At 39.0% G+C, this 23,649-nt stretch overlaps 1 protein-coding gene across 1 annotated transcript in view; it reads left to right on the top strand.

Moving 5' to 3' along the window:
- Nucleotides 1-22,230, top strand: part of LOC126483823 (ceramide transfer protein) — a 203,827-nt gene extending 181,597 nt beyond the window's left edge. The window contains exons 9-10 of the mRNA XM_050107021.1: nucleotides 9,447-9,579; nucleotides 20,482-22,230. Of these exons, the coding sequence (XP_049962978.1) occupies nucleotides 9,447-9,579; nucleotides 20,482-20,609 (261 nt within the window). The 3' untranslated portion in view covers nucleotides 20,610-22,230. The remainder of the gene's footprint in view (nucleotides 1-9,446; nucleotides 9,580-20,481) is intronic.
- Nucleotides 22,231-23,649: the final 1,419 nt, after the last annotated feature.

Raw genomic sequence — 23,649 nt, 5'->3', positions numbered from 1 at the left:
TTTTATATAGGAGGGTAGTTTTCGGATAATAAGCTGAAGGTGTTTGTCTATGAGAACGGAAATTCTCTCAGTGAGGGCACAGTAACTGGCCACAGTGGGGCGTCCTCAGTGCTTTAGCTTATGGATTGAAGGAAGCGTGTAGAAGGTAGGAGTGCGGGTAGTGGTAGGGGTGGGGAGAGACTGGAGATCATGTTGGATTTCTGGAATTTTGTAACTGTGGCAGGATTTGTAGGTTGATGAATCTGACAGCTGGCGGAGTCTTTCTGCCAGATAATCCATGTGACTCAAAACCAAAACGGTGGAGCATTTGTCAGATGGTAGGATTATGAGATAGTATCAGTTTTTAGGTGGTGGATATGAGATTAGTTTGTGTGTTGAGGGATGTGGAAAATGATGGTGAGGCAAGGCTTGAGGTCAAGAAATTTAGAAAGTTAACGGGGTATAATTGGGGCAGTGGAGGTGGATCTCGTTCAGATGGAGATTGAATTGAGTCGGACAGGGTTCAGCATTGGTTGGGTGGAGTCTGATTGGGAAGGTTGGTGGGGGAAAAGTGTTTCCACTGTAGGGACCAGGAGAAGGAGTGGAGGTGTTTAATGAGTCCAGCATGATTGAATTTGAAGTGGGGCAAAAAGTAAGGCCTTTAAAAAGAATTGATACTGCTGTGGGACTAAGGTTTTTGGAGGAAAGGTTCATGACTGTGTTTCAAGTCTGTGCGTTGTGACAAAGCAAGCTGGGATATTTTTACTTTCCCCTCTTGTTTTGCCATCTGCCTTCTTAAAATTCATTTTTTCACTTTTAACTAATTACCTTTAACATACATGAGTATAATCTGCATTCTCACAAAAGAGAAAGGTTGGCACTCGTTCTTAAAGAATATAGCACCAGATCTTATTTTGTGCTTAGTTTTATGTATGTAATTGATTTTCTAATTTATTTTGACTATTCCTAGTTAGTATCTTTCATTATAGGGTGGAATCTGTAATTGTTTCATAACTTAAATTCTGTTGTTAACTTATAGACAAATATAAATTCTGTACTAAGTATAAACATTTGGAGGAACAACTAATAGCATTCTTTAAGTATTTATTTGGCTCTATTCAAAAACATGTTAGCAAAGCTAGCTCTTAATTCCAAAGTAATTACCAGTTTTGTCCAAAGTATTCTTTGCATAACTATATCCATTAATTTCATCATTTAAACAAATAATTTGGCCTAACTCTTGTAATAGAAGAAACTGTTAAAAAGACGGAATTTTTTGATGTATTCAGTTAATTTAATGACAGGGTGTATACGCCCCGGGAGATCCGGGAAGAAACCAGGAATTTTTTCATCCGGGAGAAAACCCGGAAAAATCTGGAAATTTTTTAGAATTACGGGAATTTTTCATTGTTTTAGTTTTCAGTTAAATTTTTGTGATTTTGGCTGCTAAGATCCAATACTCTAACAAAGAATATTACTCTATGAAGCAGAATAATACTGCAGCAACAAAACATGAACGAGAGACAAAAAACGAAAGTAAAACTTAAGTCGCAAAGGAAATGCACCATATACAACAACGTAACACAGTGCTCATACAAGCGTCTGCCAACAGCAAAGTGTGTCAAAGCCTTTATGAAGACTATGCAATGCTTCTTAACAACAAATTGCTTCCGATGAGCATGACGTGGCAGCTGTTTACAGTAGATTCGTTTTAATACAAGATCTCAATGTTTTACATGTACAAACATACGGGCTTCCTGCGTCATCGTAGCTGCGCAAGCGCAATGATGCCTGTTATCTGGCGCTCTCTGGCAACTGCTGAAACGAATCAATTTCTAACAGGTCAGGGGAAAATATTGCGAATGGTGTCTTGAAAAGCTTTACTTTCAAAGTAAATTTCCTTGTATGCAAGATGAATTATGTGCGAGAATGTACGACGAATTTCTTAAATCACAGAGCGTTTGACTCTCATTTAAAAAACAGCTCTTTGTGGACGACCCTCTAGAAGAATTTCGATCCCAGAAGATCAGACATTTACGTCGTTATTAAAAATGTTACTGGCACATTTATGTGATGTATCTTAAAGTCAAAAAAGATCAATGTTATATGGGGAAGCTTAGCGTCTCTTGCACCTTATTAATCTTCCAGACCAATATTATATGTGAAAGCTTTGCTTTTCTTCTAGCAGCAATACATCTATTAACTTAAATCATTACCTTTTCTTATTTGTTTCTTCACCCTATTTAAGAGTGATCTTGCTATTGGCTTACTACATCACGTGTCCTATGCTGTCATTAGCTGGCGAGATCATGTGACATGAGCTGTGACTGGCTTACAAAAGCGCGTCACAATCTCGATTTCAATGCTTCGGAAAGTAACATGCGGTGTTTGATGGAATTGAAATTTATACCTTCATAACACGAAAATTTGCAGCATACATGTTGCTGCACATCAAAGATCTTTCCAAAACATGTTTTTTTTCCCCTGAGTTTCATTTTCTAAAGTGCCGGGAAATTCTACTTCTGTGTATAAAACCATAAGGCATCAGAGGATTGATAAGTTTTACAGAGCCGTGGAAAAGTTTACTGTCACTTAACACAGAAAAAATGTATTTTCACTCAGGAGAAAGTGTATTTTCAACCAGGAAATCCGGGAAAAATCCAGGAATTTTTTTCCTTCTCCATGTATACACCACATCGAGTATAGATTTAAGTGTCAGGAAGTCGTTTCTGAAAGTATTTGTATGGAGTGTAGCCATATATGGAAGTGAAACATGGACAATAAATAGTTTGGACAAGAAGAGAATAGAAGCTTTCAAAATGTGGTCCTACAGAAGAATGCTGAAGATTAGATGGGTAGATCACATAACTAATGAGGAGGTATTGAACAGAATTGGGGAGAAGAGGAGTTTGTGGCACAACTTGACAAGAAGAAGGGACCAGATGGTAGGACATATTCTGAGGCATCAAGGGATCACAAATTTAGCATTGGAGGGCAGCGTGGAGGGTAAAAATCGTAGAGGGAGACCAAGAGATGAAAACACTAAGCAGATTCAGAAGGGCGTAGGTTGCAGTAAGTACTGGGAGATGAAGAAGCTTGCACAGGATAGAGTAGCATGGAGAGCTGCATCAAACCAGTCTCAGGACTGAAGACCACAACAACAACAACAACAATAATGTATACACCCTGAATGAGTTAATTTTTAATTGTAATTTCTGAAAAGTAAACATCAAACAATGTGCAGTTCCAGTGCCTATTATTATGATTATAAATATAAGGGCCCGATTTTTGGTTCCGAGACAGTCAGTATACGGCCGAATTTCAGACAAGGAGGCTGCATTGGTTAGATCAACAACAATACATCCTCTTTACCATGACGTGTGTAATTGGCCGTGTGCTAAAATAAAGACAGTGTCTGTTCAATACTTACCATAATATGCGGCAAGAACTGTGTGGTTAATTTTTACTGCTTGTAGATGTTCAACAGTAAACTGTTGTAGCAGTATGTTGATGTTGGCCTGCAAACTTTTAATGAGGCTCCCTCTGTCGTCCATCTAATGTCCCATCTGCACGTAGCTGTGCACCCTCTCCCCACCACATCCCTGCATGCTGCCACAAGTAACCCCTTGCCATACCTGACACCATTTCTGTCTGACGCCTCTAGGCACGCGCTGATCGCGTATATTTTGGTATGTGCGTGCTCAGCAGCTCAGTCGGCCTCCATCCGTGACTGGGAATGTCTCTGCGCATCTGGTTTTTTCGGTATTGAAATTTGAAATGTGTGCAGCAATTGAAAATCCCACCAGTTGTGAGGTGTGGTCTGTGATACAGTTTTTGTTGGAAAAAAACCTAAAACCTATAGAAATTTCATCAGGTTATCTTCCATTGGGAAATGGGTGCACTCAGTGACTGTTATGTGATTTATAAATTATAGAGCACAGCAATCAGTCCCCCCCCCCCCCCCCCCCCCCACCCCCTCCTCTCTCTCTCTCTCTAGGTTTTATTACGCAAATCCAAATTTCGGCTAGTGCCTAGCCATTATCAATGATGATTTGTGTAATAAAACCTACGAAAAAAGGATGACTGATTGCTGTGCTCTATAATCTATAGAAATTTATTGTGAACTGTGCAGAGTGTATGGAAACAACGTAATGAGTGAGTGTTCCATCCAGAAGCGGTGCATTTGGTTCAAAAATGGCTGAACCCATGCAATGTTCATCGTGAAGAGAAAAGTGGACACGTGAGCTTTGTGACTGACGATCTTGTTGCTAAAGTTGATGAAACGATTCGTGAAAACCGTCGCTTCATAATAATGGAGCTTTCGCTTTGTTTTCCACTAGTTTCACGGACTTCGTTGTTCGAAATTGTCACTCAAAAGCTAGGCTACCACAAATTTTGTGCACGATGGGTGCCCAAAATGCTTACAGAGCACCACAGAGAACAGCGAATGGGGGCAACATTGACTTTTCTGGAGGCCTACCACAAACATGGTGTTCATTACTGGGTCAAATGGTAACCAGTGATGAGACTTGGATGAAACATGTCAATTGCGAGACAAAATTACAGTCCATGGAGTGGGGGCACACAAGGTCCCCCCCAAAAACCAAGAAAATGTTTGCAAACTGTCAGCAAGGAAGTTGATGGCGACATTGTTTTGGGATATGCAAAGTGTGCTTCTTATTGATTTTCTCGAATGTAGAGTAACCATAAATTCTGCCCAGTACTGTCAAACTTTGCACAACCTTAGAAGAGCAGTTCAAAATAAATGTCGAGGAAAGCTTGACGTCCAAAATTTTGTTTTTGCACAACAATGCTCGACCTCACGCAGCAAACCACACTAAAGAACTCATTAATTCATTCAAATGGGATATTTTCCCTCATCCACCCTGCAGCCCTGATCTTGCACCAAGCAACTTCCACTTGTTTCCCAAGATGAAGAACTGGCTTGCACCGCAGCACTTTGATGACAACGCAGAACTCCAGGTGGGTGTGACGCACTGGCTGAAGTCTCAGGCGGCAGAATTTTACAACAAAGGTCTTTCGAAGCTTGTCCACTGCTATGATAAGTGCCTCAATGTGTTTTAAGACTATGTGGAAAAGTAGTATGTCAGTCGCTCTTTCAGATTTTTATAATAAAATGTATTTCTTATACTTTGTTTTTCTTTTTAAATGCCAAAACATTCCGTACTTTCTGAATAGCCCTCGTAATTACGTGGCTGATGTTAGCACTGCTGTCCTGTAACCGACTAACATGTATAGTAGATTGTATCAAGTAGCCTGTGTTACAGGTCGCATGAATATTTCACATTTAATTAATCATATTATATTGCCATTATCTTCCTTACAATATTTTAATAAAATTCTTAGGTGCTTCATGTATGTCACTGCAACTATTGGAATATGAAACAATCACTGACGTAAATGTGTCCAGTTGCTATTAACAAGAGAGTAAATTCTAGCCTTTCTTCATGTTATGTTAGTCATCTGTGTAATGAGTGTTCTGCTTTTAAATTCCTCTGCAATTGTATGAGAATCCAGCAAAAAGTATCAGCCGACATATATACAAAGTTTTGGACTAATACGAAGAAAATCTGGAATTGCAATTTAGTTTCAAGTACGCTATGTATGTGTATGTACAAATTGAGAAACCTAAACTCTTCCTTTCCTATGCCATTGTACTTATGTCCTTAAATAAGCCACTCACCATATAAAATAGTCCTCTCGTAGTACAAAGTTTTGTGTTGTGTCTCTAACTGTGTAGTGTTGTATCTTGTGTGCTAATTATTAGCACCATAAAAGTAATAACATAGCATTCATAAGCTATGAAATTGTTCGCAGATTCTCATTCACTTATGATTACTTCCATTTGCTCCTTTGTAACGTGATACAGGGGACAAGTAGTGGAGAGGCTGATCTTGAACATCAGCTACCGTATGCATTGGAGGAAAGTGACATACTTCAGTTCTGCCACATGTCTGTGTGCTCCCCTTGCTCGTTGACACTACACTGTCGAACATAGAATTCTGCAGACCAGGATGGAAAAGTGATTTTAGTGTTCCTGGAAACTATGTGATCTCCAAACAGATGTTATACTACTGCTATAGACTGGCACTGAACTAGGTCCTTATGAAACAGGTGTGCTGAATCCCAAAATTTAGTTATGTATGGAGTCTTGGAGCCAGAAATGGCTGTACCATGTTGACATAATGTTCAGTAATCACAGTGACGGCAGTGCCTCATTCATCGTTAAAAACAAGGACCTTTTACCTTACAATATGACACTGCAACCCATAATGGTTGTTTTCGTATTGTGTAATGTAAGTCGGTGAAGATGCGCAGGGTTTCCTTGAGCCTAGTGATAGAAGTCCAGCTTTTCCATGTAACCACTGAAGTGAATTGAAAAAAGCTTGGTCATTGGACATCCAGACATATTGAATTACAGACTTGATGGAACAATTGCTTGTACCATGTAAAGTTCTTACGGATAAAATTAAAGCGAATGGATTATTCTTTGAGCATGCTAATGCAAGAACTGCACAGACTATGCAAGTTTTCAAACTGAATGAATATGAGTCTTTTCGATGGCAGGCGTACATGCAGACCGTTTGGTGCCAATAGCTGTTTCTTCTGAGCTATTCTTGACTCTTCAAACTTCCAAATTCACATTGCAATTGTGCATTATGGCAGAACATCACACACACACACACACACACACACACACACACACACACACACACACACACACACCTCATCCTCACCCCTCACCCTCCATGTAATGTGCTAAAGTTGTCTTAGAGCATTGCCACACTACTCATGTCTGTTACAAATGTATCATCTACTTTACTGCACAACAGAGGAGCTGGGGAAATGGGAAGACTATTGACTTATCACCACATCTCTGTAGTGTATTGTAGACAATTACAGCTTTGTTAAAGATCTGAGGAATTTATTTTCTTCACAGAAATTTGCAAACAAAAAAAAAAATTTGTGTCATTAGATGAAATGGTATGTTTATTGATATGCCATGCATCATTGCTGGCTGGGTCCAGCTGAGTATGTTTGCCTCTTCCCTACTCCCTCGTTACTGCTACTTCCCCCCTTTCTACCACTCCCCTCAACTTACAGTAAGTGCTGCCACCACTTCTTGCTGCTTGCCTAGCAGCTGCTGACGAGAGGCAGGGAAGCATGAGGAGTGGTTTTTTGGATCTGATTCTCAGAGACTGTAGACACAGCGGAAGGAGACGGTGATCATGTGTGCATCAGTGCCTGAGTGATTGTGTGAATGTGTATGTGCTCTCTTTCTGACAAAAGCTGTGGATGAAAATTTAATTGTGATATCGTGATTGCCTTTTCTATGTGCCTGTCTGCGGCTCAGCAATCATCTTTACTGTGAGTTGTTACCTATCCTCACTATTATTGATTCTCGCAGTATTTGAACAAGTTATCTGTTGCATGGATTGATCACTGTGGTCTCATTTGATCAACATTCTGTCTGTGGCTTGTGAATAACCGGCCACACCAATGGATTTCTGTGACCGGCCAAAACTGCAGGCCATTCTGCAGGTATCTGTAATGGATCGGGCCTGCCAATCTGAAGCCATTCAGTTCCACTAATGTGCAGGCCCTGCCGGTCAGATCTAGTCACACCGATCTCTCTCAGGCCAAGTCTGTCTGTGTGTGTGTGTGTGTGTGTGTGTGGCGTATAGAAAGTATGGATGACAAGAAGAGAATTCTCAGTCGCTGGTGGTTTCTATTCTATGTACTAATATATTTCTCAAAAGAAAAATCATACAATACCTGTAAAATAATAGATATAACACAGCGGGCAATAACTGACAGTAACAAACATAGTAGAACAAACATTTCATTGGCGTTCGGCTACAGTGTTGGTTTACACAATTCTTCCACACCATGTACACTTCTTCCAAGAGGCCTACTTTTTTCTGAGGTTACTTCTCAAATCAGTGAAGATATTTTAAATCTGTCTTGCGAACTCCAAAGAAATGCATATCTTGTCACCAAATGTGCTTTGTTTTATTGAAATAAAATAACATCAGTGGTTATAATGAAACAAGTACACCATTTAGCTTGCTTCCTCCATCTAACAATAGTTCATTATAAAAGATGTTGATATTAGTACTTAAGATTTTTGCTCGCGCCAGGAAACACCATCTGCTTGCAAGTCTTTTTTAGATATTTCCTCATTTGCACCATTGTTTCTTGTGCCATAGCTGCAAAGACAGATTGTCAACTTACGTCTTAAATTGCCCTTGAGATCTCAAAATTTGTGAGGGAAAAATGCTAAAACTTATCTGGAAATTAGGGAAATATCAGGGAATTTCACTTGGGGAAACTTGTGGCAACCCTCATTAGGTCAGCATAAAATGAATATGTTTTACAACAAAAAGATTTTAAGACCTGAAGATAAAAAAGGTGATCTTGGATGGTTTTTAATGTTTTATTTTTTTCATATCCTTCTCTCTCTCTCTCTCTCTCTCTCTCTCTCTCTAATTCCAGTGTATTCCAACACATTACTGTTATCATTAGCTCAAACTTTCTGGAATAATGTTAATTTCTTTCTAGCTTTGTGTCTATTTGTGCTCTGCATGCAGAGAACCTACAGTCACTTGCAACTCAAAAATGGTTGGGACCGTCACATTCAATGCATGAGATTCTCAAAATTTTTATTTGTGCCAACTTTTAAATTTTTTCACAACCCCAATTATGATTCTTGGAAATTTTTTCAGCTGTGCTACACTGGGTATTGTTTAATCTTTTTCATTATACTTAACACAGTGCTATATTGTCTCCACTACAAAATTACAAAGAAGGTGTAACTTTAATTGCAATTGCAGTTCCATCACAACTGGCTGGCAGATTTAGCATGGCACACTTGACCAAAGATTACGAGGATGAAATGCATTGTGGTGAACAGATCACAATCTTACACTTGCCTTTCATCACCAACACTTCTTTTCTGTGAAATCAAGAAATGCATCTGGTGATCATATAGCAGTTAATTACAGATAGCTTTTATTAATGTACTCATCTACATAAATTAATGTTTGCACAGAATTTTTGTGTTTTACAATTGACAGTGTCATAATGATATTCATAAGGAAATAATGAATGCAATACAAGAAATTAGTGACATTCTGGTCACAGTGACCTGCAAAATCGTTGACCTCTTCTGCAAAAGGCTCTGACTGTGTACCTTTTGTAACATCTAGGACTTGAGCAATGTACTCGTATTCTTTGATGGAAGTTTTTCATTGTAATATGCTTTTTAAATAAACAATTCTCATGAGAGAGTTTATATATTTACAAACTTTTTAATATGCTAGCACTATCTGTCTAAAGCCATCAAAGATTCAGTTTTGTCAGGGAATATTCAAGTCATGGGGTAATTCATTGTTCACAGTTCTCGTGTATGTGTTGTACCCTAACTAGTTTGTTTTCATTTACAGGCAAATACCAGTAAATGTGTACGGATTTATCTGACTGTGTGCCTAGTTTGCCAAACTTTGGTGGATCCACCAAAGGATGATGCCAAGATAACAAGGGATAACATTACATGTAAAGTAACTTACTGTTCAGTAGGTAAGCATCAACACTGAGTGGCTTTCTACTTTGAATTAAATTTGAAAGTATGTAAAAATTGTGGTAAGTTAATTATATTGAATAAGAAAATATTTATAAAAGAGAGATTTAATACTGATAGCAATGGTGGGCAGAGAAACTTCCTTCTTCAGCTCTTCTGTCTGCATACTGTCAGTGATTGCTTCTGTAATCTTTATAGTACAGTGGTCTCATCTTAAATAATAGTGAAAGGACCTCATAATTGTCTCATACCAACAGTAGACTGGAACTAATAGGGAACAGCAGCATTGCAACACTTGGTCGGACATGTTTTTCAGAGATCATACAGGAGAAGAGTTTCATGAAAATAACAAGAATGATTCGCCCCAGGGGGCTCGTCACTCTTTGGCGGGTTCGTGCTTGGCTACCACGGGCCCCCAGCCTCTGCTGCACTTTTTCCCTTACGTGCTGCATGTCTATCCTCTAGCTATTGTTGTTCCCCTCCCTTGGGAAACATGTCTGTGGTATTATTGGGAATGTTCTTCATTCTGTTGCTGACATGCGAACAGTCTATACTTTATTTTTGGCTCCCTTTTCCTTTTTTTTGTTTCCCTTCTCCTCTCGTTCCTCCACTTCGGTGTTCGAGGACCTTCTTTTTTCTTATTCCTCGCTGTACACTCCTGAAGGCCGCGTAACAGGTGACTGTGTAATGCGTAATTCCCAGCACTGGGTCGGTAGGTAGGGTTCGCACATATTCCCTGGTACAGGCCAGGCCCAGAGAGGGGTGACTGCCTGAGCTGTAACCATCCCAAATTGTCGGTTGGCCCCTCCGTCAGGTGTTCAGGAGGTGTGACCTGAGGTCAATCACCTAAGGCGGGTGTGCCCCCTTGTGAAGGGGTCCCCCAGTTGGAAGAAGTTCACCAACGGAGATGGTGGCAGTCATGGGGGATTTCCTTGCTATGAGTCAATCATCTTTCCACTCAACGTCTGCAAAACGTAAACGTTATGAGGCTAATGATTCAGAGATCCTTCTCACTGCACCACAGTTCCTTGTGGTCTCACATACTGAAGACGGTCGGTCCTTCACCACGATCAATCCGTTTTTTATCCAGAAAGGTGTTGATGCAATTGCTGGCCCTGTCAAATCCTGCTCCCGTATACAGAATGACACTCTTCTTTTGGGGACAGCTTCTGACTCTCAAACACAACTGCTTGCTGACTCGCTTCTCCACAGTTATCGTGTTCGTGTCGAGGCACATAGAACTTTGAATTCTTTCGGTGGTGTAATTTGCACCAGGCTAGTTGATGGTCTAACTGAGGCTGAAATACAGTCTTACCTCTCTGATCAGAGTGTCATTGCTGTCCATCGTGTAATGAAGAAGGTCGATTCCTCCTTGGTGCCCACTCGCACTCTTTTCCTCGTCTTTGGCAGGGTGGTGCTGCCATCCAAGATCAGAGCAAGCTATAAAATTATCACAGTCTTGCCATACATTCCGAATCTGATGCCCTGTTACCAGTGTCATTGATTCAACCACACTCGAACATCTTGTTGACACCCAGCCAAATGCGTAACCTGTGGCAGGGATGCACGAGGGCAAATGTCTGCTTCCTTCTCCCCACTGTATCAACTGCAATAGCGGCCATATCGCCTCCTCTCGGGATTGTCCCATTTATCTAGATGAGTGGGCCATTCAAGAGATACGGGTAAAGGAAAAAGTGCCTTACCCAGTAGCTCACAAGTTACTGGCTAGTCACAAACCTTGTGTTCTTGTGTCTGGCATCTATAGTTCTGTTCTTGTTACCACTCGCTCCATGAAGGACATTCCCCAATTTCTGTCTTGACAGCGGCTGATGATGTCATCGTGGACCCTACTGCTATCTCCAACACCTTGGGCCACCATTTTGCAGAAGTTTCGAGCTCTTCCCACTATCACCCTGCCTTCATCCATCAGAAACGAGTGAAGGAGATTCAGATGATACCCTTCTCTTCTCAGAACCATGAGTGCTACAATGCTTCCTTTACTATGAGGGAGCTAGATCATGCTCTCAGTTCGTCCCGATCCTCTGCCCCAGGGCCAGACGCCATCCACATTCAGATGATGCAGCACCTCTCTCTTGCAGCCTTCCCAATTGTGTTCTCTGCTCAGACTCACTCAGCGCCCACCAAAGTCTCTGTGCGCTGTACACTGTTCATCCCTTAGTGCAGCGGGCCCAGGAAAACTGTTACTCGCTCACTCTTGGTGGAGCCAATGGCATGTTTCTGTGGGTCTCTGGTCATGTTGGTCTGCCAGGAAACGAGGCTGCAGTCCTCGTACCTCAGCCCACGACTACCTATATTCCCTCTGATGATCTCTGTGTTGCTGTCTGTCAGGAGGTGGTGTCCCTTTGGCATCGCCAATGGTCCTTCCTTCACAGGAATAACTTTCAACTTATTAAGCCTCTCCTGGCTTCTTGGACGACCTCCTCTCGACCGCCCCATCGGGAGGAGATTATTTTAACTCAGCTGTGTATTGGGCACTGCCTTTTTAGCCATCATCATTTGCTCAGTGGCACTACCCCACCTCTTTGTATGCATTGAGCCCAAATTTTCAATGTCTGCCACTTCCTGCTGGAATGCCCTTTTTTTTTTTTTACTAATTTATGTTCCATCTTGGCTTTGCCTTGTAATTTATCCGTTGTTTTAGTGAATGAGGCGCGGGCTGTCTACCGCTTTTTACTTTTTATCCACCGAAGCAGTAAGGCGAAGGCCATTTAATTTTTAGTTACGGACTTCCATTTTTGTATGTATTGTGTTTTTTAGCCCTCTTTCTACATGCCTCTTTTTAGCTGTCTCCTATTCTATCCGTTGGGACTGACGTATCGTTGTTTCCTTCCTCTCTGTGTTTGTGTTCTATAGTTTTGACTCGGGCGCGTATGACCCCAGTTGTTTTATGCGCCCTAAAACAAAATGAAACAAACAAGAATTATTCATTTCTTCAGTTGGGCTGAGCTGAGAAAAGTCCATCATGTTCTTTGATTGTGAAGATTGTTGCCAATGATTTTAGACTGTTATATCAAATGAAATATTAAAAAGGACAAATTTTAGTTTCTGACCTCCACTGCTGGATGGTAGAGTGCATGCAGAAAATAACATGGTCAGTAGATGAGCAGTCAACAACGCAGGTGTGGGGAGAGTGGTAGTGGTGGGGGTTGCGTGCAGGTGTTGCAGGGAAAATGCCAAGCACTAGACTTCTAAACTGAAGCCTACACTGACATTTTGTGTAAATAGTAAATACCTCCCCCCATGAACCATGGTCCTTGCCATGGTGGGGAGGCTTGCGTGCCTCAGCGATACAGATAGCTGTACCGTAGGTGCAACCACAACGGAGGGGTATCTGTTGAGAGGCCAGACAAACGTGTGGTTCCTGAAGAGGGGCAGCAGCCTTTTCAGTAGTTGCTGTGGCAACAGTCTGGATGATTGACTGATCTGGCCCTGTAACACTAACCAAAACGGCCTTGCTGTTGTGGTACTGCGAACGGCTGAAAGCAAGGGGAAACTACGGCCGTAATTTTTCCTGAGGGCATGCAGCTCTACTGTATGATTAAATGATGATGGCGTCCTCTTTGATAAAATATTCTGGAGGTAAAATAGTCCCCCATTCGGATCTCAGGGCGGGAATTACTCAAGAGGACATAGTTATCAGGAGAAAGAAAACTGGCGTTCTATGGATTGGAGTGTGGAATGTCAGATCCCTTAATCAGGCAGGTAGGTTAGAAAATTTAAAAAGGGAAATGGATAGGTTCAAGTTAGATATAGTAGGAATTAGTGAAGTTCGGTGGCAGGAGGAACAAGACTTTTGGTCAGGTGAATACAGGGTTATAAATACAAAATCAAATAGGGGAAATGCAGGAGTAGGTTTAATAATGAATAAAAAAATAGGAGAGCAGGTAAGCTACTACAAACAGCATAGTGAACACATTATTGTGGCCAAGATAGACATGAAGCCCACGCCTACTACAGTAGTACAAGTTTATATGCCAACTAGCTCTGCAGATCATGAAGAAATTGATGAAATGTATTATGAGATAAAAGAAGTTATTCAGGTAGTGAAGGGAGACGAAATTTTAATAGTCATGGGTGACTGGAATTCGACAGTAGGAAAAGGAAGAGAATTAAATGTAGTAGGTGAATATGGATTGGGGCTAAGAAATGAAAGAGGAAGCCACTGGTAGAATTTTGCACAGAGCATAATTAATCATAGCTAACACTTGGTTCAAGAATCATGAAAGAAGGTTGTATACATGGAAGAACCCTGGAGATACTAGAAGGTTTCAGATAGATTATATAATGGTAAGACAGAGATTTAGGAACCAGGTTTTAAATTGTAAGACATTTCCACGGGCAGATGTGGACTCTGACCACAATCTATTGGTTATGAACTGTAGATTAAAACTGAAGAAACTGCAAAAAGGTGGGAATTTAAGGAGATGGGAACTGGGTAAACTGAAAGAACCAGAGGTTGTACAGTGTTTCAGGGAGAGCATAAGGGAAGAATTGACAGGAATGGGGGAAAGAAATACAGTAGAAGAAGAATGGGTAGCTTTGAGGAATGAAATAGTGAAGGCAGCAGAGGATCAAGTAGGTAAAAAGATGAGGGCTAGTAGAAAACCTTGGGTAACAGAAGAGATACTGAATTTAATTGATGAAAGGAGAAAATACAAAAATGCAGTAAGTGAAGCAGGCAAAAAGGAATACAAACGTCTCAAAAATCAGATCGACAGGAAGTGCAAAATGGCTAAGCAGAGATGGCTAGAGGACAAATGTAAGGATGTAGAGGCTTATCTAACGAGGGGTAAGATAGATACTGCCTACAGGAAAATTGAAGAGACGTTTGGAGAAAAAGAGAACCACTTGCATGAATATTGAGAACTCAGATGGAAACCCAGTTCTAAGCAAAGAAGGGAAAACAGAAAGATGGAAGGAGTATAGAGGTTCTATACAGGGGTGATGTTCTTGAGGACAATATTACGGAAATGGAAGAGGATGTAGATGAAGACGGAATGGGAGATATGATACTGTGTGAAGAGTTTGACAGAGCACTGAAAGACGTAAGTCGAAAGAAGGCCCCGGGAGTAGACAACATTCCATTAGAACTACTGACAGCCTTGGGAGAGTCAGTCCTGACAAAACTCTACCATCTCGTGAGCAAGATGTATGAGACAGGCGAAACTCCCTCAGACTTCAAGAAGAATATTATAATTCCAATCCCAAAGAAAGCAGTTGTTGACAAATGTGAAAATTACCGAACTATCAGCTTAATAAGTCACAGCTGCAAAATACTAACGCGAATTCCTTACAGACGAATGGAAAAAGTGGTAGAAGCCGACCTCGGGGAAGATCAGTTTGGATTCTGCAGAAACGTTGGAACACGTGAGGCAATGCTGACCCTACGACTTATCTTAGAGGAAAGATTAAGGGAAGGCAAACCTACTTTTCTAGCATTTGTAGACTTAGAGAAAGCTTTTGACAATGTTGACTGGAATACTCTCTTTCTAATTCTAAAGGTGGCAGGGGTAAAATACAGGGAGCGAAAGGCTATTTACAATTTGTACAGAAACCAGATGGCAGTTATAAGAGTCGAGGGACATGAAAGGGAAGCAGTGGTTGGGAAGGGAGTAAGACAGGGTTGTAGCCTCTCCCCGATGTTGTTCAATCTGTATATTGAGCAAGCAGTAAAGGAAACAAAAGAAAAATTAGGAGTAGGTATTAAAATTCATGGAGAAGAAATAAAAACTTTGAGGTTCGCCGATGACATTGTAATTCTGTCAGAGACAGCAAAGGACTTGGAAGAGCAGTTGAACGGAATGGACAGTGTCTTGAAAGGTGGGTATAAGTCAAACATCAACAAAAGCAAAACGAGGATAATGTAATGTAGTCGAATTAAGTCGGGTGATGCTGAGGGAATTAGATTAGGAAATGAGACACTTAAAGTAGTAAATGAGGCTTGCTATTTGGGGAGCAAAATAACTGATGATGGTCGAAGTAGAGAGGATATAAACTGGCAGTGGCAAGGAAAGTGTTTCTGAAGAAGAAAAATTTATTAACATCAAGTATAGATTTAAATGTCAGGAAGTCATTTCTGAAAGTATTTGTATGGAGTGTAGCCATATATGGAAGTGAAACATGGACGATAAATAGTTTGGACAAGAAGAGAATAGAAGCTGTCAAAATGTGGTGCTACAGAAGAGTGCTGAAGATTAAATGGGTAGATCACATAACTAACGAGGAGGTATTGAACAGAATTGGGGAGAAGAGGAGCTTGTGGCACAACTTGACTACAAGAAAGGATCGGTTTTGTAGTGCATGTTCTGAGGCAGCAAGGGATCACCAATTCAGTACTGGAGGGCAGTGTGGAGGGTAAAAATCGTAGAGGGAGACCAAGAGATGAATACACTAAGCAGATTCAGAAGGATGTATGTTGCAGTAAGTACTGGGAGATGAAGAAGCTTGCACAAGATAGAGTTGCATGGAGAGCTGCATCAAACAATTCTCAGGACTGAAGACCACAACAACAATCACTTCAAACAAAATAGTGAAGCATTGAACATGTACCATGCATACCATATTAATTGTGATTCAGAATTCCTGTTAGATACAAACTCATTTCACACTAGGTGATATGTAGCATGTGAAATGCAATATTGTTCTTGTAGAATATTTCTCTTGATCACATAATCAAAATGCTCCTCAAGGAGATGATGCAAGCACCGATAACCGTGTTCTCTCCAGTGTGATGAATTGTGAAATATGTTTAGACCATGGTTTTAAAAAATCATAAAAATCATCATCTCTACATTTATTACACAATGAGTAGTGGTTGTGTCAATATTTTCTACATTGTTTTATAGACAGTTTTATTCTAATGTGGTATTTTTGTCCTGTCCGTATTCTTGAGACATTTCCAGTTCTTTATTGCAATAGATTGTACCAGTTTGGGCTTCTCTGAAGTCTCTTTCAGCATTTCTCTGGGTATTTTTTCCCTCTAATAGAGGTGCAGCTGCTTTCAATTACATCCACTGTCTGACCTTTTCTGACATTTTTGAGGTTGAAAACTTTCTGTGTACTGTTTACCTTTCCAGTGGAGGTTCGGTAATTAGAGACTACATGATAAAATCTTCACAGCCAACTGTTTCAGGCTTTGTGCTGCAGTAGTCTAAATTGTATGAATAAAAAGTTCATTAAACCATTATGATTTTTCACTCTTTATTTTACCTCCTTTACAAGCTCTTTAGATGATGATTTTGTGTCTATTCAAAAACCGCTATTAACTTTTTGTTCTTGCAAACATTTATAAGATAGTTGAATAACTGTTGTGCTGTATTCCATAATGTTTTGCTATGTCTTTACTAGGCATTTTATAATTAGTTCCGAATACATACAATTTTGATTCAAACATTCACATGACTACCACTTTTGTTTTCAATTTATATCCAGTTATCATCTGGCAAAATTTGTTTATTACACATTTTACTTTCTCTTCACATTGTCAATTTACTGCAGTGTGTTGTGTGGTCCATTTAACAACACTTGTCACTTAGTAGATTTCTTCATGTTATTGGACAGATTCTCTGCATAGTATTGTAATGTGTCTTACATATTCAATCCATTCTTAGTTTATGTAACTGATAAATTACTAGCCTGTAACTGGTAAATTACTAGCCCAGTCAAAAGCAGGTAGCAGAAACTTGGAAAATCCATATCAGTTTTTGAAGTATGTTTCCCATGCACTTGCAGTGATTTCTGAACTTGCTTTCAGTGGAAGTTATGTTATCTTATCAGTTGTCACAGTTGGCTTTCATGCTTTTGACTTTCAAATCATTTCTTAAAACTACTTAACTAAATATTGAGTTTCTTAAGAACTTGACTCGTGTACACCCAGTAAAGATCTGTTGAACCTTTCTCTCTGTGTGATCAGCCTACTACTTCAGAAACAATTATATATATTGTGGGTATTCTATTAAAGAGAGAAATGATCTGCCCCTACCAAAGAAAGTGCAATGTGTTCTATATATGTCAAAGTTTTAAAATAATTTAGGCACTGCTTTAATGAACTGGAGATAAGATGAATGAATTGTTATTCCTGTAGTTCATCTGGCAGTTAATTTGGCCTCCACTGCTCAAGATTATTACATTACATTTTTATTGGTCCTTTTGATCATTTGTTGTACAAGGTATACAATGTGATATTGGACAAGTCATTGTGATTTACAGTACACGTTTTTAAATCATCAAGAATTTACATTGATTTAGGCTTAATATTATCACAACTGAAGGTTAAGCTTCCATACATTATATTTAACCTTGGCACTAAATTTTTATATTTCGAGATATTCATCTATACTGTAATAACATTTTTGCATTATGGACAGCAGTTTTAAATTTTGAAGTGTCATTTATTGTTTTGTCTGTTTCCAGTTTGCAGTGGTCCATTCTGTTTTAGTGTTGTGTGTGCATGTTGAACATGTATGTCCTGCTTTCTCCTTGTGTTATACAGGTGGATACTTTGGTTGGTTGACACAAGATTGTTGCTATTGTCTAAGATTTTCCTTAAAAATACAATTACTTGTAAATCTAGCTAACATTAATTTAGTAATGGAAAATCCAAATGGAATAATGTTAATATTATGAAAAGAATAGATTGCTACTCACCATGCAGTGGAGATGTTGAGTCGCAGAGAGGCACAACAAAAGGACTGCTAAACTAGTAATCTTTCAGCCAAGAGGCATTTGTCTGGATTACACACACACACACACACACACACAAAATGTTAAACAAGACAGCTTTCAGCCAAAAGGCTTTCTTCTGGAGTAGACAACACACACACACACACACACACACACACACACACACACACACACACACACCTTCTCAACTGGCTTCAGCAACCCGTGTGTGTGTGTGTGTGTGTGTGTGTGTGTGTGTGTCTATAAGTCAACATCTCCACCGTATGATGAAATAGCAATCTATCTTCTTCATAATGTTAACATAAAAAACTGAGCTATCAGAGAACAAAAACCAGAAACCTCTCGAGACTACATTTTCTGGGAAGTCAGTGTCAAAGGTGACTGTAAATCATAATAAAACTAAAAATGAAAAACTCCTGCCAGATCAAAACTGTGTGCCGGATTAGGATTTGAACCCAGAACCTCGCTTTTAGTGAGTTCTGATCTTATTGACTGAGCCATCCGAGTGTGACCTACAACTCTCCGTCACCTCTCCTACCTTCCCAGCTTTGCAGAAGCTCTCCTCCATACCTTGCTGGACTGGCACTTCTGGAAGAAAGGGTATTGCAAAGAAGTGGATTAGCCATAGCCTAGAGGGCTTGGAAAGTGAATCTTTCTCTCTGCTGCAGAGTGCATCGTTTTGAAACTTCCCATCAGGTTAAAAGGGTGGTTGAACCTATACCCACATCTTTTGAGTGCAATGCTCTTACCAACTTAGCTAACCAGGCATAACTCAGCCTTCAAATGGCAAAATGCCTGGGTAAAGTCCTGATCCAGTATTTACCTTTGCTAAAAAGTGTCAAAGTTAAGGGTATTGCAATGCGTAAAGAGAGTCATTCTAGAAGACAGACTTTTAGCTTGAATACGAAACAAATGGCAAATGTAAAACCTTACAGTGGAATAAGAAGTTGAATCTTTGCTCATTCAATCAAATTTGTTATTGATGTGTGACTCCATGCTTCAGTCATCTGGTATCTATCTCATGAGCCCTCTGTAACCTGTTCCCCACATGGAAGGAAGGCAGATTAATTTTCCATTAACCTTGAGTCCATTAGACATGGAGATCAAGCTCTGGGTGGGAAGGATGCGGAAGGAAATCAACAGTGTCCTTTTCATAGAAACTGTTGTGTCATTTGCCTTACGTGAATTTTAGAAATCACACAAACCTAACTATGGAGGTCTTGGCAGGGACTTGTGTCTGTCCTGTTTAAAGCGAAATTAGTGTGCTAAGTACTGTTCGACTTCCCTCCGTACCCAGGTAGAAAAAGTATACCAGACGACAAGTTAATTGTGACTGTTACTTATTGCAGTAAATCTTTGATTCAGTATTTTATATGTATGTATAAAAACTTATTGCTGAGGCCAGTTGCCTGAAAGGGATGTGAATGCTCCTGACTAGAAGGAAATCTGCTTTCAAGTTGCAGTCTTGGCACAAATTTTCAATTTTCTCCTCAGGTGCCTATGGTACTGAAATTAAGAGTATATTATTATTAAACTTCTTGGAAGATTAAAACTTTATAGTCAGCCAGTACAAAAACTGGATGTGGTATGTTTACCTTATTCAGACAACAATTTGCTATCAAGCAGCCTGAACATGTCTGGTCTGGCTCTGAGCTACCCAGATCTTTCTCATGGGGGAATTTTAATAATCATCACATCTGCCACAGTCAATATGAAATACACATTCTAAGAAATATACTCCTTCTCCTCACTGTAACATTCTAAATTAGAACCTGTCTTAGTTTTTATTATTTCAGAAGTATTATGGTGTTAGAACAAAAACTTATGGACAAGCAAACATATCAGTGTTATGTACATAATTAAGAAAGATTATTCATTTCATTTAATGATGATATAATTCCACGAATTGTGCATTTGAAGAATACACATTCATAAAATTTGTTAGTTAGCTCCATAAGCTCTTTTTCTCATGATGTGTTAATAAGATCCATAGTATATTTTTCATATACTATTCTTTTATTGCTCTGTTAATCAGATCCCAAGTAAATTTTTCATACACGCAGACATTCATTAGAATTTTAGTTATGTGTATGTTAAGTTTGATAGTTGACTTCAGTTTATTCTTTGACAGAAAATCCAGTGTGTACTCGATAATAGCTATTCCATATAACAGTATTAACTTTTGTGTTGGTAAACAGTGAATCCTGGAGGCTGGGCACCAGCATCAGTGCTGAGGGCTGTATACAAGCGGGAGTACCCAAAGTTCCTGAAACGTTTCACGTCGTATGTCGCCGACCAGTGCAAAGATAAACCTATCATGTTCTGAATGTGAAACCAACATAAAAAAGAAACAGAATATTTTGTTACGGTCTAGAGAGTTACATATTGTAAATGCATTATAGAAGTTTACATAAATATGTTACCTGCCATAAATATATTTTTTAAAATATCTTTTTTCTGCTTGTATTTTTCTCATGCTGTATAGACACTTTTTTTTTCATTTTGTATCCCGTGTTATTTAAAGAGGTACATTTTTTCTGTCTGAGTTAATTGTGTTGTTAAAGAACTTATTGTATTTAAAGTTACTGAGTCATTTGGATGGGCCATCGATTGGAAGAAATGAAATATTTTGTTACTGTGCTGTTGCTGTACCTTGTGCCTTGCTTTCATGCTGTTTAATCTGTTGTGAACATTGATCTCTTCCATTTACTTCAGTTCTACTTACTCTGTGCTCTTTCGGGTGTATTAACTGAGAGATACCAAAGATGTCAATTTAAGCATTTACAGGTGTTTATTTTCCACTTACTGATATCTACTTTTTTGAGACATCTCGCATTTATTAGTATATATTGTTAGATTTTTTTGCATAAGAACATAAAATTGTCACTTTCCACTTTATTTATTCCCTATCTTAAATTTAAAAAAAAACTTGTTGTCTGAGTGATTGTTGGTAAAAATTACCTTAAAATGCACTTACATTTTCTGATTTGTTACTTTAGGCATTTGGCTCTGAAATATCCCATCGTGCACGCACATTAATTTATAATTGGTCATATTCTGTATTTATTAGTGTGTCATTATGTGAACTCACGTGGAAAATAACAGGTTGATTAATTTCAGGCAGACAGCTTGCACATACTTCTATGCCAACAAAATAAATTAAATTACGTTAAAAAAGGTGTAAAATATTTTTGCACAAGGGAAGTGTATAGTCTTCCATTTTGTGTATAAAGAATTGTAAACAAGTTAAATGGTACAGTTGTTTATATTACTTACTTTATGGAATTACTTGTATCTCGATGTACATAATTGCAATGAAAATTTATTGTAAATGCCATTATAGCAGGACTGTTGTAAGTGATTGTGGCATTTCCCAGGGCAGGTGATGTGTGATGGATGTAGTGGTTGCTACAACTTAAAATGACATTTGCTGAAGTGTTCTTCAGTTTGTTTCTAGAGTTTGGAAGATGTTTTTTCTGATTATAAGGTTGGTCTTGGATTGGCATTTGCCAATAAGATTGTCACGTTGTCTACATGTTGGTACAGATTTGCAACTAAGCTTTGTGGGTAAAGTTATTTTTGTATGCCATTTGGCAGTATTAAATGCATATGGTCTACTGACTGATGTAAATAATGTACGATGACATAATTAGATCTTTGCCGTGCTGAAACATACATATGTATAAATCTAGTCAGAATAATGTGAGGGACAGCACCTATTTTTTCCCATAATTGTTTATTCTTTGATGATTTTGTAGCATATTTCAGTGTTTGGATTAAATAAGTAGACACTTTAGTATCAAATCAACTTCATGCAATTTTTGCCAAATTGTTCATTTTTGTGTGGAAATCTTGCGATATTATGGAACAGTAATTGTTTTATGAAATGTGGGTTTTTTTCTTTTTTATAAAAAAGATATTTTTCTATTAAACAACTGTTTACTGAAGCTTTTAGTTTTTAAACAAATACTGCTGAATCAACTTTTTCATCATGTAGCACACACTGAGTCTGCTTTTGAACATTTAGCAAGCCTAATGCTGAAAACATTTTGTTACACTGAGAGAATCAACTGGAAAACAAACAATTAAGTCAGTGATCAGATTGATTACAAATGAAACTACTTCTTCTTCTTCTGCCGCCCCCCCCCCCCCCCCCCCCCCCCTCACTTGCAGTGTTCTTTCGTGGTTATCAGAAGATACAGAAGTAGATTTTAATTGTTTCTCTATCCCTCTGTCGTCTATTTCTATATCTACCATTTTCTAATCTGTACGACAATCTAGAGAAGGAACTACAGTGCAGTCTTCCTCCGTGAAACAGCTTTGGAAAAATACATTTAGTATTTCGGCCTTTAGTCTGTCATCCTCTGTTTCAGTACCATTTTGGTCACAGAGTGTCTGGACATTTTGTTTTGATCCACCTACTGCTTTGACATAAGGGATTATGTGTCCATTCTGCAAGAGTTATGGAACCCTTTTTATATATATTATCTATCTCTCATACACACAGGGGGGGGGGGGGGGGTCCATAAAAATGCAATTTTTAATTTAATAACAAAAATACAATTTATTTAAAAATTGGTAGTATTATTATATCAGTATGAAACACAATGGCTGCGATTAAACATGAAAGAAAATATCAGGCAAATGTCGTGGCTTCGTCTGCATGCTACAGATAAAATTTTTGACAACTAGAGCAGAGTTCCTCTTGAATTTGACCCATGACACATCTAATTTCTGCCTTGAGTTAATGGATTGTTCACATAAAACAAGATTTGACACACCCCTAAAAAAAAAAAAAAAAAAAAAAAAAATCCACAGTGACAAATCACAATCTAAGTGAACAGTTCTGGTCACCATTGTGAGAGGTGAGACGAGCAGGGAATCTTTCTCTCACCTAACTTTTTATTTCAACAGCACTGTGGCAGGTTGTCCATCATGTTGGAACCACACATTCCACATTCAGTACTTGCAATTGTGGCCATAAAAACTGTGCAGTCATGTGGCAATAACAATGCCGAGTCAGTGTCACATCTGAGTAGTGAGGTGGGTATTTAGACTGGTGGCCTCTCAAATGCAAATCCAATGTCTTAATCGCTGTTCCAACACATTTATGCCATATTTACTCAGGAATTTATCTCAAGATCTGGTGTAGAACTCCAGTTTTACAGAATTCAGTGTTGCTGACTTGGCTCAAAAGCTAACTCAATGGTAAAGCTATAGAGAAACACAGAATTTACACTTAGGATGCCACTCTTTTTCTGACGATATTGAATCGAGGCAATAAGTCTTCAGTGATACACCACAACACTGAGGAGAGGAAAGGTTTAACAGTTAAACTGTTTTTTTTTTTTCATTAAGTAATTCAG

This window comes from Schistocerca serialis, chromosome 6 (genome assembly GCF_023864345.2).
Source record: "Schistocerca serialis cubense isolate TAMUIC-IGC-003099 chromosome 6, iqSchSeri2.2, whole genome shotgun sequence".
Taxonomy (NCBI): domain Eukaryota; kingdom Metazoa; phylum Arthropoda; class Insecta; order Orthoptera; family Acrididae; genus Schistocerca; species Schistocerca serialis.
Note: the sequence above shows the minus strand (reverse complement) of the source record. Positions and strands in the feature narration are given on the sequence as shown.